The sequence below is a fragment of the Equus quagga genome, chromosome 9 (assembly GCF_021613505.1).
Source record: "Equus quagga isolate Etosha38 chromosome 9, UCLA_HA_Equagga_1.0, whole genome shotgun sequence".
Taxonomy (NCBI): Eukaryota; Metazoa; Chordata; class Mammalia; order Perissodactyla; family Equidae; genus Equus; species Equus quagga.
In genome coordinates this window covers 25646234-25662693 of record NC_060275.1, presented here as the reverse complement: position 1 = coordinate 25662693, position 16460 = coordinate 25646234, and the positions used below count along the sequence as shown (strand labels likewise).

Genomic DNA, 16460 nt, shown 5'->3' with positions numbered 1-16460 from the left:
CCTAGACTGTGAGTTCCCGGTGGGCAGAGGCCGTACCTTCCATCCTTAATTCCCTGACAGCAATCGGCATAGAGCTAGATGATCGAAACGGGAAGAGACGTGGAGTAGGACAGATTGGCAGGAGAGGAGGATACGATGACGGCAAGAAAACCTTCCCATTCTACATAAAGCTCATGTGAGCCCACAGAAGTAAAACTCCACTTCCTCTTCCACCTCTTAAAATAGATCATTTTGTACTGCGCCAGCAAAACCTGCAGGAGTGTGAGTGTCACACGCTGTCACTGATTTCACACTGAGGCTGTGAGTAAGCTCGATCGGTGAATCAGAGGTGGCAGAGCCATGCAAGGACCCCTGCCTGAAGTGTGGTCTCTGGTTAGCCAGGTCAGACCCACAGACTTCGAGCCTTTCCTTGACGCTCTCCAAGAAAAGATTCACACCCTCTGCAAGTCACTTGTCCTATCATAAAACAATTCATTCTGCTGGAAAGTTCTTGATGAAACAGGTGGCTCCTTATACACTAAGAAGGGTCCCCAGGATTCCACCAGCTTTAGAAAATCTCATTATTATATGCTTCTTGTTTCTTCCCAGCTTGACATGGTCCCAATGTTCATGTCTCCCACTTGACAAGCCTATCATTAGCATGGATAGTGTGTTTTACACAAAGATGAGCACCTGCGTTTCTCTGCTCGCCTCTGGGCCCCTGCTCCGTGAGGCAGAGGTAAGGCTGTGAGGACCCCGATCCCTAAGATTCTTGCACAATGACCCTAAATAGTTTAACCTGGGACATCTTAGCTCTAGTTTGCTTTAAAAGACTTCAGACAATTTTTAAACTGACCTTTTCAATCGCTTGGAGAGTTCTGGGAACTTCAGAATGCTCTTTTGGGGTGATCCCACATCGAGATTTCACAAAAACAAAGCTAGAAACTCCTAGTATCGATATGTTCTACCCAGATAATTATGCCCATAAGGATGCAACTCCTTGTTCATATCTGGAGGAGTAATAAAATTTTATTAAATGCTTAAGTGCCCAGCACTGTGCTGAGGACTTCAGATGCATTATCCCATTCATACAACCACCTATAGAGTAAGTACAATCATTCTACTTAACCGTAAGGGAACCAGGCTCAGGGAGATGCATCTACTCGCCTGAGGCTACCCAGCCAAGCAGTATGGGAGCTGACTCTGGAATCCAGGCCTGACTCCAAAGCCCAGAGTTCAACCAGTGGGCCCCTGTGGCTCTAGCCCAGGCCACAGTTTTGCAGTCTGGACGTTTATTTACAAGCTAGACAGAACAGGGAGCAGTTTCACACCAGGCCTCAGGTCTAGACCCACCCCTGGGGTGGGGGGCAGTCCCATAGGACCCACCCTCTACCTTACTCCTCCAATAAACCTGTTTGGATGGCGAGACCTCACTGATGTGAGCAGTAAGATGCTTGGCCACAACTGCCTAGCGGAGGAAGACGGGTGGTTCTAGTCCTAACTCAGCCACCAACCAGCTGGTGACCTTGAGCAGTTCACTTCCTCTCTGGGTCTCATTTGTGAAAGCCCATTTTACATCATGATGCACCCATACCTATATATAACACTGCAGTCAGGTCATGCCACAATGCCCTTTCTACCACAAATTGCCATCTTATATTTTCCAACAAGTTATTTTATTAAAAAAACAAGATGTTGGTCACAACCCACTGACTCACTACAGCACCACGATGCCGTTTTGAGAAACAGTGGACTAAAGGTGGTGGACTAAAGAAACCTTTCCGGGAGCCCAGCAGATGAAGAGCTGGGAGCAGGAGTGGAGCCCAGCTGCCTATGGAACACGGTTTGAAAATCAGTGGCTCAGCAGTTCCCTAAGGTCTCTGTCAAGCTCTTAAATTGAATGAACTAGGCCTGATCGGAACCCTGTGCTTGGAGCAGTCACTGAAAGGCGATCTAATGGCCAGACTATAGTACTTTGAACTCAAAACTGAACTACTGTGCCCGTGGCCTGAGCCCCATTCCCTCAATACAAAGGCTGATGCTGGACACCACAGGGCGGACAGGACAAAGGAATGCACAGCCTTCATCTAAGAAGTACAAACATGGCCCACCTCATTAATAGTGGAGTTGTCAGCTATTTGTCTTCAGACTCTAAGGTCAAAAAATGAGATGGAGCCCCAGGATACTCCCTGTCTTTCTTCTAAATAGGGAGAGATGTGGTTGAAAAGAAAATAATAGCCTTCAGTCCTGGCTAGAGCAGATCAATTTGAACGATGCTTGAACTGCTGGGTTTTGAAAAGCTGCCTAGATGTTGAAGATTAGTGACAGTTTTTGTACTTTCCAGGTCAAACGCAAATTCCTAATTCCATCAGCAACTTCCTCCCCAGGCCTAACATTTGGGAACTGTTGATGGTTAAGTTGTTTCTGGGTAATTAACCACTGCAATTGAAGCGGTTCTTCAACTGCAGTGGGAAAAAGCTAGGTGGAGAGATGGCAGGGAGGAGGGGAGGCCTGTAGTGCATCTCCTCCGCCCCATTTCTGGCTCCCTCCGCTTCCTGATACATACGAGACTTCTTCAGATAGGAGGTCCCTGATGGCTCTGTGCAGCTCCAATTCATGGCAGAGATGTCTAGCCTATGTGACACTGGTACGCAGTATGATTTCACGAGAGCTAGTTGGTCGCCATCCACCCCCCAACTCCTATTTCAGGCAAGTGTCCAGAGGAGATCCAGAGTCTTGTCATAGCTTCAACAGATGCTGGTGTGGCTCAATGGCTTATCCACAATGCAAGTTAGATCACAATAGCTGTATTTTAACTCAAAGAAATTGTACTTTCCACTATAGATTTGATTCTATACTAAGAAGCAAAGGGGTGCATTGACAGATGAATAGGTAAACAAAATGTGGTATATACATACGATGTATATACTATTATTGTGTATATACGATGTATATAATATTATTCAGCCTTAAAAAGGAAGGAAATTCCGACACATGCTACAACATGGATGAACCTTGAAGACATTATTCTAACTGAAACAAGCCAGATACAAAAAGACAAATAGTGTATGATTCCACTTATATGATGTAGTTAGAGTCATCAAACTCATAGAGACAGAAAGCAGAATGGTGATTCTCAGGGGCTGGAGGGTGGAGGGAATGAGGAGCAGTGTTTAACGGATATGGAGTTTCAGTTTGGCAAGATGAAAAGAGTTCTGGAGATGGATCATGGTGATGGTTGCACAATGATATGAATGTACTTAATACCACCAAACTGTACTTAAAAATGATTAAATGGTAAATATTATGTATTATTTTACCACAATAAAAAGGTGAAAAAAAAATAAAGGTAAAGGGGATGAGGTGGGAGTTAAGCAAAGGAGAAACCTCTTTTGCAACTCTAGCTAGCTCATCACCCACACCAACGCCAATTTGGAATTTGAAAAGCTGCCCCAGAGAATGTCACTGTTGACTCCCATACTTCTCAGACCAAACTGACATTCTTACATCCATCAGCATCCTGCTTGGGCCCTCAGTGTTGGGAAGTTCTTTGGAGGATCCATTCCTGTCTGACAGCACCTAGGAGGGTTCCCTGGGGAGCCAGACTCTGGCTGCTGCTGGAGGGCGCGGCTGGTGGGCACGTTACCTGGACGGGTAGCCGGCTGCGCTGATTCGGATCGTCTCCAACACCCCGCATGCTCTGAGCTGCTGCACTGCTCTCTTTGGGTCAAAGCTGCGAAACAAGAAGAAAAGCAATGAGTGGCCATGCTGGCAAAGAAACACAGCAGGAGAGAGGGAAGGATGACCCCTTCCTGCACCGAGGTACAGACCGACGTGCACCCTTGAGCTCCAGGTCAGGGGCCAAGCAGAGACTAAAAGACACCGATCGGCAGGCACACAAGCCACTTCAGCATCTCTGTTCTGTGCACATTCTTATTCTCACCTGGATACTCCTCCTCTGCTTTGCCTACCTGAACTCTGCCCACCCTCCAAGACTCATTCTTGCCTCCTTTCCAGAGCTGTCCCTGCTTATCTCCACCCACAGGGGCATCTATCTTAATTCAATGGCCAAATCGTATACGGGTGGCACCACAAGCATTGTCTGTCTCAGGAGTTAAAAGGGTGAGTGTTTCAGGCCAGGCAGATCTGGGTTTGAATTGTGACGTGGTCATGTACCAGCTGCGTGTGTAATTTGGGGAAGTAACATAACCTCCTTGGGCCTTGGTATCTTCGTCTACAAAACGGGGATAATAATAGGATCCCTTTTATAGGGTCAGTGTGAAGATTAAATGTAATGGCCCATGAGAGCAGTTACAACAGCGCCTGGTACAAGCACATGTATTGTCAGCTATGATCATGACAGCTGCTCAGTTAAGAAGTGAAGTTTATCTTCCCATCTTTAGAGATATGAGCCATGTCTTCAACAACTCACATGCCCTAAAATCCTAAGTTTAGCACTGAAAACCCAGTATTTATTCAAATATATATACTGAGTAGGATAATGTAGAATAAAAAGTCAGACACAGTCTGGGCTTTCTAAGAGTATCCACACTTGCAGAGTTGAAAAGTGTATAGAAGTTGTATACTACAAGGCAGTACGTGACAAACACAGTAAAAGTGCTGAAAGAAACCAGAGGGAAAGATGGCAGGTAGGCTGGAGTCACCAGGAAGTCTTCACAGAGAAAGAATTATGCTGAATTAGAATTGATCACTATTCATAATTTGCTAAGACTACTGCCCCATTCGGTGAGAAGGGATGAGAAATAAATGCTCCTTTTCTTTTTGGCTGTTCTACAGCCCAGCTAAGGCCAAGGGCCATGCCTCTTTTGCTCGTTCCACTCTGGGAAGTGGGAGGGCAGGGGTGAGGCCCACCTGGCTTACTCCCACATCTTTGGGATTATACTGGCTCCAGCATACACCTTGGTTGGACAGTCGGGCAGCCTGCTTGCCCTGCTGGATAAATGCAGTTGACAGCTTCTTTACCTCCAGGATCCACAATGGCCAGTGGGCAACCTCTCACCACACTAGTCTGCCACCCTCCCTGACAACCCCAGGTGTCCTTTTCCCGGCAGCTGGGCCCATTCAGGATTCTGGAACTCTGCAGAAAGGATCTGGTCTGGCGTCTGCCACTCTCGATTCATCTCTCTCCATCAGAGACTCCCTCTCTGTCCTCCCATGGCTCTGTACGACCTGTCTAGCCCTGAGTCCTCGTGGCTCTCTCATGCAGAGTTGCACTTGGGCCAGGAACCCAGAAGCCCATGAAGGCAGATGGTGCCCTGGAAAGGCCTGGGTCAGCAAGCATTTGGCAGTAGGAAAGCAGTGGGCAGGTTCCAGTGACTGAAGACCATGAGCTGACCTTAACTCCAGGCACCCTCTGCATTCCACGTCAGTCCTGGGGCTCAGTGTCCCAGGAGACACCCACATTCTCCAGGCCTGTGCTCGCTTTGACTTCCTCATGTCTCCCACTGCCTGCCCAGGTCCTGCCTTCTCTGGACACCCAGCTCCTCCATAAAGTCTTCCTGGTTACTCCAGCCCCAAGACGCCACGGCACTTGGAATGTGTAAGGCACAACTGAGCACTGAATTCTGCAGAGTCCTGAATAAGAGGGTTACTTCAGAGGAGTTAATGTCATCTTTCTAAGTAGAGAAAAAGCTCCAGTTAGGTCTATACAGGACGAGAGGAAACAGAAGGAAACACATGTGCTGAGACTTTGCTGTGGGCTGCAGCCTTTCACTCTGCCATCCACTTAGTAGTTGTTCTGAGGCCTCCCCAGGATGCCAGCTCAGTTCTGGGGTCCAAGGAGAACATTACTAATATGCGGTGGCAGCGATCAGTCTCATAAGAAGCTCCTTAGGACATAAAAGCTGCTTGTGACCTTGAGTGACCCGAGGAGGCTTCGGGAGGTAGGCCATGCTGTTTGCGGTTTTGCTCCTCTCTTCTCTAAAGCGGGTCAGTTGGGCCCGGAGTTACGAACGCAAAGTCAATGTAGTAGGGCTTTGGGAAAGGTTTTCTGTGGCCTGCAGGCTTCTCCCTCAAGGCACTCTGCACCCGATGGCAGCAGCCGTGTTTCCCAGGCTGGCCATCGGCTTCTTCCCTCTGTTTGGCACAACTACAGGGTCCAATTCAATCCACTGCACATGGTGGGGAGGGGCAGTGTGCTTGGCAAGCATCTGTGACCTGTAGTCCTTTGAGGGCTGTGGGTCTCGCTAGGGTCCCTACTTCCTCCAGGACCAACCACTGCTTCCTTGGTGGAAAAATGAGTTGATTCGCCCTGAGAGGCCCTTCCCTCCTTTAAAGGACTGTTACTCTTCCAGCACACCTGTCTCTCTCTGCTCTGGTACCCCTGTATCATGACTGTGACCACTGGGCACCTAGCTCTGCCCTGGGGCCTGTCTAATGGCCAGATGTGGCTTGCTGAGTGTAAGGTCCCCACTCCCATGCAGTGCAGTCTAAGTTCTTTGGGGGGGACGTGTTGTCTCAGTCTTCTTGTGGAACCTCCACTCACTAGGGTGGTCCCATGGAAGGCATTTGGCAAATAATTGTTGAACTCAGCTTTAACATTCTTCCCAGCTTCTTGATGACCTCAACAAAATCATTTCCTTCCTTGCACATTCTCTTCCACTGTGGGGGCTGGGGGGAATGAGCAAGGATGCAGTGGAGAAGTTGGTCTGGCCTTAGCTCTGCCACTAACAGCTAGTATTGCTTTGGGCAAAACACAATCTCTCTGTAATTCATTTTCCTCGTTCATTCAATGGGAGCTGAGAATATCTGTCCATCTATAATTCACTGGTTTCTTATAATGATCAAGTGATGTCAGAGAGGCACGCTCTTAGAACAAAAAGACACTATACAAACAAGTTACTGCCATCATCTTTCCATGTTCACATCCCTCTGGGGGACAAGTAAACCCAGCCAGTCTTCTGTATTTTAATCTTATCTCCTCAATAGTAAAGAAAACTCACTGTCAAATGCACCTCTCAATTTGCCTCCCTACATTGGTTGTCAGTTGGCTAGGAGCAAAAAATCAGCCCTTCCACCTACTAAATTTTGGAGGACCATGGTGTGGACAGGCAACATCTAAGTCTGGACTGATAAATTACCAAACATATATAGGGCCAAACTGCTGAAATCCAGGTTTATACTTTCCCCTCCCAATAAAATACAGGTTCAGCAGAGTCGGGAGCTTGCGGGACACAGAGTGAGAATCCCATAGCGTTAGACCTGGGCTCTGCGTCAGCAATCACGCGCCACTTAACTGATTTTCTGCACAGGGTGCAAGCTCCCCACCCACTTCTTTGGGCTCTGTGGCATTGTGCAGTCTCACTTCAGGACCCTGAGACTCTCAGGATGGCCCCTTCCAAGACCAGTGGACTGGCCTTCAGGAGACCTCTCCAGTTCCTCCTACAAAGCATCCCAGATTATCACACTTGCCCCAGGTCACCTCCTCCCTGGATACTTAATCGCTCTTTCACCTCTCTGCTCCCGCGGCACTTTTATAGACCCACTGACAGTCCCTTCTATGTTGTCATCAGTTATTTGTGACTGGCAACTCCTTAAGGAGCCTTATTGTCATTCCACCTGTCCTGGCCTAGTGCCCAGGGAGTAGTTGGTATGATAGATGGTTTCTGAATAAAGGAAGCAGCAGAGGGACAAAGACTTTTATACAAGAGATGCCACGAAAGCATTTAGTGTAGGACAGTGGCTCTCCACTGGGGGCGATTTTGTCCTTCAAGGAACATTTGGCAATGTCTTACAACATTTTTAGTTGTCACAACAGAGGGGATGCTACTAGCATCTAGTGGATAGAGGCCAGGGATGCTGCTAAGCTTCCTACAGTGCATAGGACAGCCCCACAACAAAGGACCACCTGGCCCAAAATGTCAAGAGTGCTGAGGTTGAGAAAGCCCAGTCGTAGGAGATGGGAGGAAAGATACAGCACTTCCTTTCTAGAATGTCAACATTATATATTTTAATCATATAAACTTTTATTCTTCTCCCAGATAATCCCCATTCATTATCTCCTTAATTAGTTTTTAACCACAATTGACAGATGAAGAAATGAGACAATGAGGGTAAAGGACTAGCTTGGGTTTAGCCAAACAATTGGCAGCAGAACCCAGACTAGAATCCAGGTTTTCTGTCTTGGTTCAGTATTCTCCCCACTTTCTTTATTGGGAGGAAGATTTTGGTCCTGAAGGCAAAGGAGGGTCTTAGAAAAACGCAATTTTAGGACTAGAAAGTCCCCAGCATCTCCTCTCATTCGGGATGGGAAACCCGGCCAAGAGAATCTGGCACGTGGCAGGCACCAGGTTCTGATGAACGAACTGCCCAAGGTCACGGATGGCTGGGCGCAGAGCTGGTACCCAGCCCTCGACTCTCCTCCCCCTGGGCCAGCACATCGCTCCTGCCCTTCACACATAATCTAAGTCTTTCACATATGCTGCTTTTCGAACAGCCTCTTTTCTTCTGGAGGCAGTTGGTAAACAGATGCCACACGGGGGTATTCCTAAGCATGTCTCAGAAACCTGAAGGAAGAGAAAAGACTGAATAATCAGCATGCTTCAAAGAAGGCTGATTCAATATTGTCTTCCTAACCTTTTCCAGCACAAGGCCCATCTGAGTGGATGTCAAGCTTCATTAAATGATAGGAACTGGAGAGGGCAGTTCAGATATTCATTCTGAGAGTCAGAGTTGCCAAAATAAATTATTTCACAGGAAGAAATTATGCCAGGACCAAAAAGGAAATCGGAAAGATGGAAATAAAGTGCTTAAAAAATTTAAAAATATAAGTCCTCAGGCCAGTGGGAATGGCATGTGTGGAGGCTCAGGGAATTGGAAGAAGAGGCTGCAAAGGTAAGCAGCAGACTGTTCTAAAGGTTTAGGGCAGTATTCCAGGCAAGAAATGAAGAGAGTCTGAAACAAGTGATAGTAGAAGGGAGAGAAAAGGGAGAGCAGTGTGAGAAACTTCCAAGTGGACTCCGTGGGACTTTGACAATGATTGGACACTGGGGAGTAAGGGAGAAGGAAGAACCAAGGGTTATGTGGTCCAATATGGTAGCCATTAGCCACCTATGGGGATGTGAATGTAATTAAAGTGAAATTAAGAATTCAGTTCCTCGGTCACATGAGCCACATTCCAAACACTCAATAGCCACACGTGACTCATGGCTACATGTTGGATAAATGCATATTATAGAAGAGTTCCATCATCACAGAAAGTTCTATTGGACACCACTGGTCCAGAGCGATTCTCAGGTTTCTGGTTTGGAAGATCAGGTTTGGTGGGTGGATGAGATGTTAGGGAATGGTTATGCCATTTACTACAAGAGAGACCAAACAAAGAGGAACCATTTTGGGGGGTAAAAAGATGAGGAGTCTGGTTTCAGACATGTTGAATGTGAGTTGGCCAATGAAGCTACAGTAGGCATGCAGAAACAGTGGCCTGGAATTTGGCAGAAACCAGAGATGGACAAAGATACCGAAGTACCAGTATTTTATAGATTTAGGTGAGCTCTACCATGGGAGCATAGCTAGAACTGGAAGAAAATTTTGAAGGTAAGAGTAGTGGCAGAATTTGGATCCAAGTGGGCTGAAGAGTGAGGGGAAGGTGAGCAAGTGTGGATCACTCTGGAAGCTCAGCGGTAGAGGGGATGTGGAAATAGAACCATCCACATGTCTTATCACTCAACGCGTCATTTGAGATCAAGTTTCCTCAATGCAAAAAGCCCTCCCTGGCCAATCCAGCAACTCTCCCGTCTTTGAATTAAACATTTGCTGTGGGACGCACTCACATCTGCATTTAATGGCACACTCTTATGTGGTCCTCTATTTGATCCAAGTGTGCACATTCCTCAACACCACCATAAGCAACATAGGATGGGGAAGCGGATTTTCTCATCCTCTTGAATCCTCTGGACAGCAGACAGGTGGAACCTGGTAAATGTCTGTGGGCTGTATTCGGTGTATAAACCATTTGGGGAGTGTAAGAGCAATTACTCATCATGCTGAAGACCGCAGACCCCTGTGAGACTGTGCCTGTCCCTGTTCCCCCTGAACTTCCAAGGAAACATGTAGAGGCTGGGCTTGACCAGCCCAACCCCAGCAGAAAGGAGCCTGGCTAACACTCGCACAGGCACTTACTGGAAGGGGAGCTTCTTGTCGTTTGGTTTAATGCAGCGGACATAGTGCGGCGTTGTAGCGTTCAGGGTCTCCATGAGAAGATGCAGGGATGTGCGGAACTGGGGAGACAAAAGTCAGTGCCTGGTTATGTGTTTAACATTTTGTGGATGTATAATAAACATAAAGAAATGCCCATAGACTGGTAGGAGCATTCGTTGTCACTATTATTATTTTGATTATTATTGTTAATCCAGAAGGATGGGAAGAAATTCAGGGATCTGCTCTGACACTACCACCTTGCCAGATGACCAAAATCAAGCCCCTCCTGTATTCTGGTCTCAGGTCTCTTCAAATCAAATTGGGGAGAGACTAGTGCTTAATGTGTCTAACTCAGTGCTGTGGATCAAATAAGATGAAAGGCGAGCAAGTGCTACGAGATAGGAGAAAGATAATCATTGTGATCAGAGCCTGTTCTTGAACCTGAGGCCCTGGAGCCTTGGCATCCAGTGCCAGGCATCCTGGAAATCATTACATTAATGAGAAATGTCCCGAATAGGCAAATTCACAGAAATAGAAAAGTTACTGGTCGCCAGGGGCTTGGCACACACTCTCTTCTCTTGGGAGACACATTGGACATAAAGTCCCATGAAGATGCCACAGCAGAAGTTGTTTTTCAGTTTTCTGGTCCCCAGGCTTATTTAGGCCACCTCTCCACCCTGCAGACTTCTAGACCCTCTTGCCTCTCCCACAAGGTGACTGTGGCCTTCTAACATGGTCCTACCATGGGATTAAATGCACTCTTTGGGGCTACAGTCATCTCCCCTCTTTCTCCTGTCAGTTCCCTCTAGAGAAGTTTTTGGGGTTTTCTTCTTCAAAGAACACAGAAGGATTGAGCTGGGTGGCTGGGGCTGCAGATGCTCAGGTGACTGTGGCCTCCCTCTGACTCTGCAGCCATCCTTCATCTAGAGAGAGGCCAGCCCTGCCACATGTGCCACAGCCTGCAGCTTCCTGCCACGAGGCCTGGGGCTGACCTGGTGGCCCACGGTTTTCTTGTGCTCCTTGTTGGGGGCTTTCAGGGGGGGTCTGGAGGAGCGAATGTTGATCTTTGAAGATGAGCTCTTCCCAGATGTGGTGGAGGCAGGAACAGAATCCTTGTCATCATGAAACAAGTCAGCCACTAGTGGGAACTACAAAGAAACATACAAAGAATTATGCAAACAAGATCTCTTGCCCTTTATGTTGCTTAAACTCTTTCAAAGTAGCTTTCCAATATATACCCAAGAGAATTGAAAACACATGTCCCCACAAAAACTTGTACGCCAATGTCCATAGTAACATTATTCATAATATACACAAAGTGGAAACAAGCCATTGATGAGGGCTGAGGAGAGAATTAAAGAAGATAGCCCATATAAGATAGAGTACGCAGCGTATAATAAGCACTCAAACATCATCTAGTTCTATTGATTTTATTAGGGGGTATATACATGAAAAATGTCTAAAGTGGAAAAGTACAGATGCCCAAGGAAGTTATATTTTTGAGCTGAAGAAGAAACTTAGAATCAACGAATTTTAAGTCTGGAAAAACTATAAAGATCAACTCTTCGTGTGGCAGGTGAGGAAAGAGGAGCTCAGGGAGAAAGGACCTACCAGGATCCTGCTTCCACCTCCATTTGCCCAGCACCAGCCTGGTGGCCAGTACCAGCTCACCCAGGACTGCTGGTTAATGGCTAAGCCAGGGATAGAACCCTGGCCTCTGGATGACCAGGTCAGAGCTTGTTTCAATACACAAAGACACCCTGGTTATTTATGCCAGCAATATCAAGGAAGTGGAAACAAAAATGGGTTTAAGACACAGTCTTTATCTCTGAGGTATCTGCATAGCATCCTCCTTGTTGGAGGCTTTCATGTGTGTGTGTGGGGGGGAGGTTCTGGTGGATCCACTGTTGATTTTTGAAGGTGACCCATTCTTAGATGTGATGGTGGCAAGAACAGGGTCCTTGTCATCATGAAAGGAGGAAGATTAACCACATAGAAGGGCACTTCATGAAACATTTCTCCAGCTGACAATATCCTCTGAAATTCACAGCAGGAGACTCAGGCTAAGGAAAACTCAAGGTGCAACATCACCTTCACGTAAAGCTACAGGTCCTAAATGGTGGTGACAGTCAGCTCATGCTCTGATACTCTTCTGCATTTAACTTCCTAGACCTTCCACAAGTTCAGTCCCAGTTTAATCGAGTGTTTCCTGAGCACCATGCCAATAGCTTGGGAAGTAAAAGAATCATCTAAAGGAGAGGTCTGAAATCCACAAGATAATTCAATGGCATACATCCACCAGTACTTCACATCAGTATTTCAGGGGTATTCAAAAAGTCCCAGAAACATATCAACATTAGGCAACACATACGGGCTTTTTCACTTTATAATCTATGGTAGGCCCCGGCTCATCCCCTCCTGCCATCAGAGATGCCTGACAGTGCGTGGTCATGATGTAACCACGTGATGTAAACATGTGATGTCTCAACATCAGTACATCACAAAGTCCGGAGAAAGGAGCAAGATGGTGCTAGTGGCCCAGTAAAACTGTTTCAGAACGTGGATGTTAGATCCAGGCAACTCAATTTACTCAAAGGCAGTTTCTGCAACCTCAGTAGGTAATATGCTTGAGTTGCAGGGTGATGGGACTGGGGGTATAAAACATGTGGTGACCATCCCATCCCCTTGGGACCTTTTGTCATTTGACCTCCCCCAGGACACACAGAGAACCGTTGGCAATAATTTGAGGCCTTTTTCCATGAGAAACTAGGTAGACGCAGATGCGTGGCTCACTGAGCATCCCTCAGTCTGAAGACCTCTGATATTCTTTGCATATTAAGGTAACTTGCATGAATTTCATAGATCAAAGAATACTTTATAATCACAGAGGAGTGGAGCGAGTGTGCTCACCCCCATACACAAGGTTATGATGGCTAACACTCAAAACCAGCATCGAATGCTGGTTCAAATTATGGGTGTATCTTCTATATTAAGTATTTTAAACTAAAACAGAAGATACAAACAAATTACTTCCTCCTCCCTCACACTCTTAGGTATTACCAGTTTACATTTTTTAGGAGTTCAATTTTAGAGTCAAAAGTAATTGCACACCACAAGTCAGTATTTCGTTTTACACCACACATCAGCTAGCCGTATGGGTTACAAAGTAGCTCAGCAACTGCGTGTGCTTTGAGCGGTACAGCCACACCAGCCATCAGCAGCACCTGATTTCCAATTTTTACCACAGTGATCTACACGCAAAGAAAAGCTGTGGTTCTTTAGCTCCACAGTCTGGGTTTTAAGTTCAGTCTAAAAGCACCAATTAATGACCTTAAGGCCCATGACCATCTCTGGTAAATGTCTCAAGTCTCTCCTCACTGCTGTCTGTTCTGTGGCTGGAATAGGCTGGTGACAGCATGAGAACACTAGGGAAAGCTACCATATTCCCAAGGAAAGCACCCCCCTGCCCTGACCCCTGCTACAGGGCCTTGTTGTCAGGCAGGTGACTTGCAGGGTCACCCCAACGAGATCACTGAGGACGTCTCCCAGTTTCAGCCGCCAGCAGGTGACCATTCTGCTCCTATTCCCAGCATCTTTGAAATGAACCCTCTTCCTCCTTTTCTCTCCATACTTGGTATTTCAAGTCATAACTATTGTCTTCCTAGAGTGGAAAGTAATTAGGCTGTCAGAGGAATAAAAGACTCGGATATAATTTTATAAATCTGTGGCTAAAATTTGCGTGTGTCAACATCATAAAATTGATACTTTTATTAGTTTCAATTCCATGTGTTTTCAAAGAGAAAGTAAATATTAGGTCACTGAATGTCAAGAAACTAGATTGACTGGTTCGTTCGTTCGTTCACTCACCAATGCTTATTGACTGCTAAATACACAACAAATACCGTGCCAGGCTGGGAGTACAAAAGTGAACAAAAACAAGCACAGCCTCTGACACACCATGGAGTTTATGGTCTAGCACGAAAGGTGAACTCTAATTAATTAACCCCTCAATTAAAAGCATATGAGCATCCTAAAGGAAATAAGCAACAGATAGACATGACTGAACCAGGAGCCCGGGTAGGGGGAATCAGGAAAGGATTTTCTTAGGAAGGGATGTTTGAGCTGGTGGGTTATTTGAGGAAAGCACGTTATGGTGGGAAGTAATTGCACATTCAGAGACCTAATAAAAAGCCAGTGCAGCTACAGTATACACAGTGAGGGGGAAGCAAGAGGAACCAGCTCACGCAGGACCTTGGTTGAGGATTCTGGTCTTTATCCTAAGAGCAATGTGAAGCCATTAAGGGTTTTTAAAAAATAAGAGGAGCTAATATTTATTGAGCACTTAGAATGTGCCAGGCACATATGAACTCATTCAATTCACCCAATAACCACGTGGTGTAAGTATCATTACACCCCATTTTACAGATGGGGAAACTGAGGCTGGGGGTACAAGATCAGAGCAATAATTTAGACCCAGACAGCCTGACTTCAGAGCCCAAGCAACAATATGACACAGAGGGGAGCAATGGCTAGTGACCTTTAGGAAAAGACCATTCTGGCTGCAGCCAAATGAAGGGGCTCAAGTCCACTGCATGTGAAGCGCTGCAAGAGGTGCCTAGAAGAGTTCAGAGAGACTAGGAGAGCTTAGAACTCAGCTGATCTCTAGAAGGTGAGGTAGCAGAGTCAAAAGGGCACTAAGCTAGGGCCAAGAGACCTGATTTTTAGATGTGACTCTGCCACTTAATCGGCTGTGTGACCCATGGCAAACCTCTTAACCTTACTAGATTTCAATGTTCTCATCTGCAAAAGTGAGGGAATTGAATGAGATGATTTCTTTAAACCCCTGCCTGACCTAGACTCCTGCATTTTCTCCTAGCTTTCACCTCTCCCTGTTCACTGGCTCCTTCCCCTAAACACATAACTGTGTTCAAGCATCTTTCCTGTTTAAAAACCTCTCTGTTTGGCTGTTTCTCCTCTCTCGCACTTTACCCCTGGCCACCTCAGGCTAGGCGTCCACAGTCCGCCTTCCAAGTCATCCCCTCTCAGACCTGCCTCTATCAAACATTCTCGGGCCTCCTCCCCACGCTGCTGAAACTGATCCTGAGATCAACCTTTGGGGACCCTACTTAACAAATCCGGTGGTTGGAAGTGGTGCAGCTTCATTCTCCAACCTACGTGACATCTTTGAAGGCCTCCACACCTCCCCTTGGAAGACCTCTTCCCTGAGACCCACCAGCTCCACTTTCCTCCTACTTCTCTCACTGTTCCATCTTCCTGTACTTCTCTCCTTTGCTTTGCTGTTTCCCAGAACAGCATCCTCACCATTTATCTTTTCTAACACTCATTCCCTGGAAGCCTATGGCTTCAACTATCACCTTGAAGCCTGTCTCGATCCTCTTCTACCACCATGAACCATAGTTCCAAGTTTCTGCTCAGTATCTTCCTCCCTCTGGGTGGTCCCACTGGAAACTCCAAATTTGACATAGCCTAAACCGTCTTCACCCACAAAATTCCCCAGTTTAGGTTAGAGATCTTGCCATCACCCGACTTCTTATCCCAACCAAGTACCAAGTTCTGTCAATGGTTAAGTTTCACAGTCCTTTCTTAATCAAGCAGAACCCTGCTACCCTAGTTCAGGCCTACCTGGATCACTGCCGTCACCTAAAACTTAAGTGCCTACCTCTGGGCACAACTTCATCCAAACACAGTCTTCCCAACAGTCAGTTTTCTCTAAATACAAACTGCATCTAGTAACCCCTTGTTTAAAGACTCATTGGCTCTCAGTCTACGGCAGAAAGCCATCATCACAGATATTAACTGAACATGAGAACTGGCAGGAACAGAGGGACTGGAGGAGGAGGGAGAGGACAGCCCAGGCAGAGGGGGCTCTGTGGGCTAGTGCCAGAGAGCCAAGGCACATGTGAGAAAGGGTCATGTGCCCAGTCAGATGGGCACCAAGAAATTTCCATACAGAAGTAACAGGAGGCTGAAGTCAGGTTTACTTTTTTTTGGTGAGGAAGACTTGTCCTGAGCTAACATCTGTGCCAATCTTCCTCTTTTTTTGTATGTAGGATGCCGCCACAGCATGGCTTGATGAGCAGTGCATAGGTCTGCAACCAGGATCCAAACCCATGAACCCCAGGCTGCTGAAGCGGAGTGCACGAACTTAACCACTATGCTACCGGGCTGGCCCCACGTTCACATTTTAAAAACATCAGTGACTCAGCCTGTCATGTCAAAACAAAGCACTGACTGATAAAGTATTCTAATTCATATACTTTCTGAAATGGATTTCCAAGATGTTTGAGTCATGGGTGGAAGTT

General features: G+C 46.6%; 1 protein-coding gene across 2 annotated transcripts in view; it reads right to left on the bottom strand.

Moving 5' to 3' along the window:
* MYO5B (myosin VB) overlaps positions 1-16460 on the bottom strand; it is a 344955-nt gene that overhangs the window by 83852 nt on the left and 244643 nt on the right. For both annotated transcript variants that reach the window (XM_046671362.1, XM_046671363.1), the window contains exons 15-17: positions 11130-11285; positions 10120-10217; positions 3626-3712 (exon numbers count right to left, since the gene is read on the bottom strand). In XM_046671362.1, the coding sequence (XP_046527318.1) occupies positions 3626-3712; positions 10120-10217; positions 11130-11285 (341 nt within the window). The remainder of the gene's footprint in view (positions 1-3625; positions 3713-10119; positions 10218-11129; positions 11286-16460) is intronic.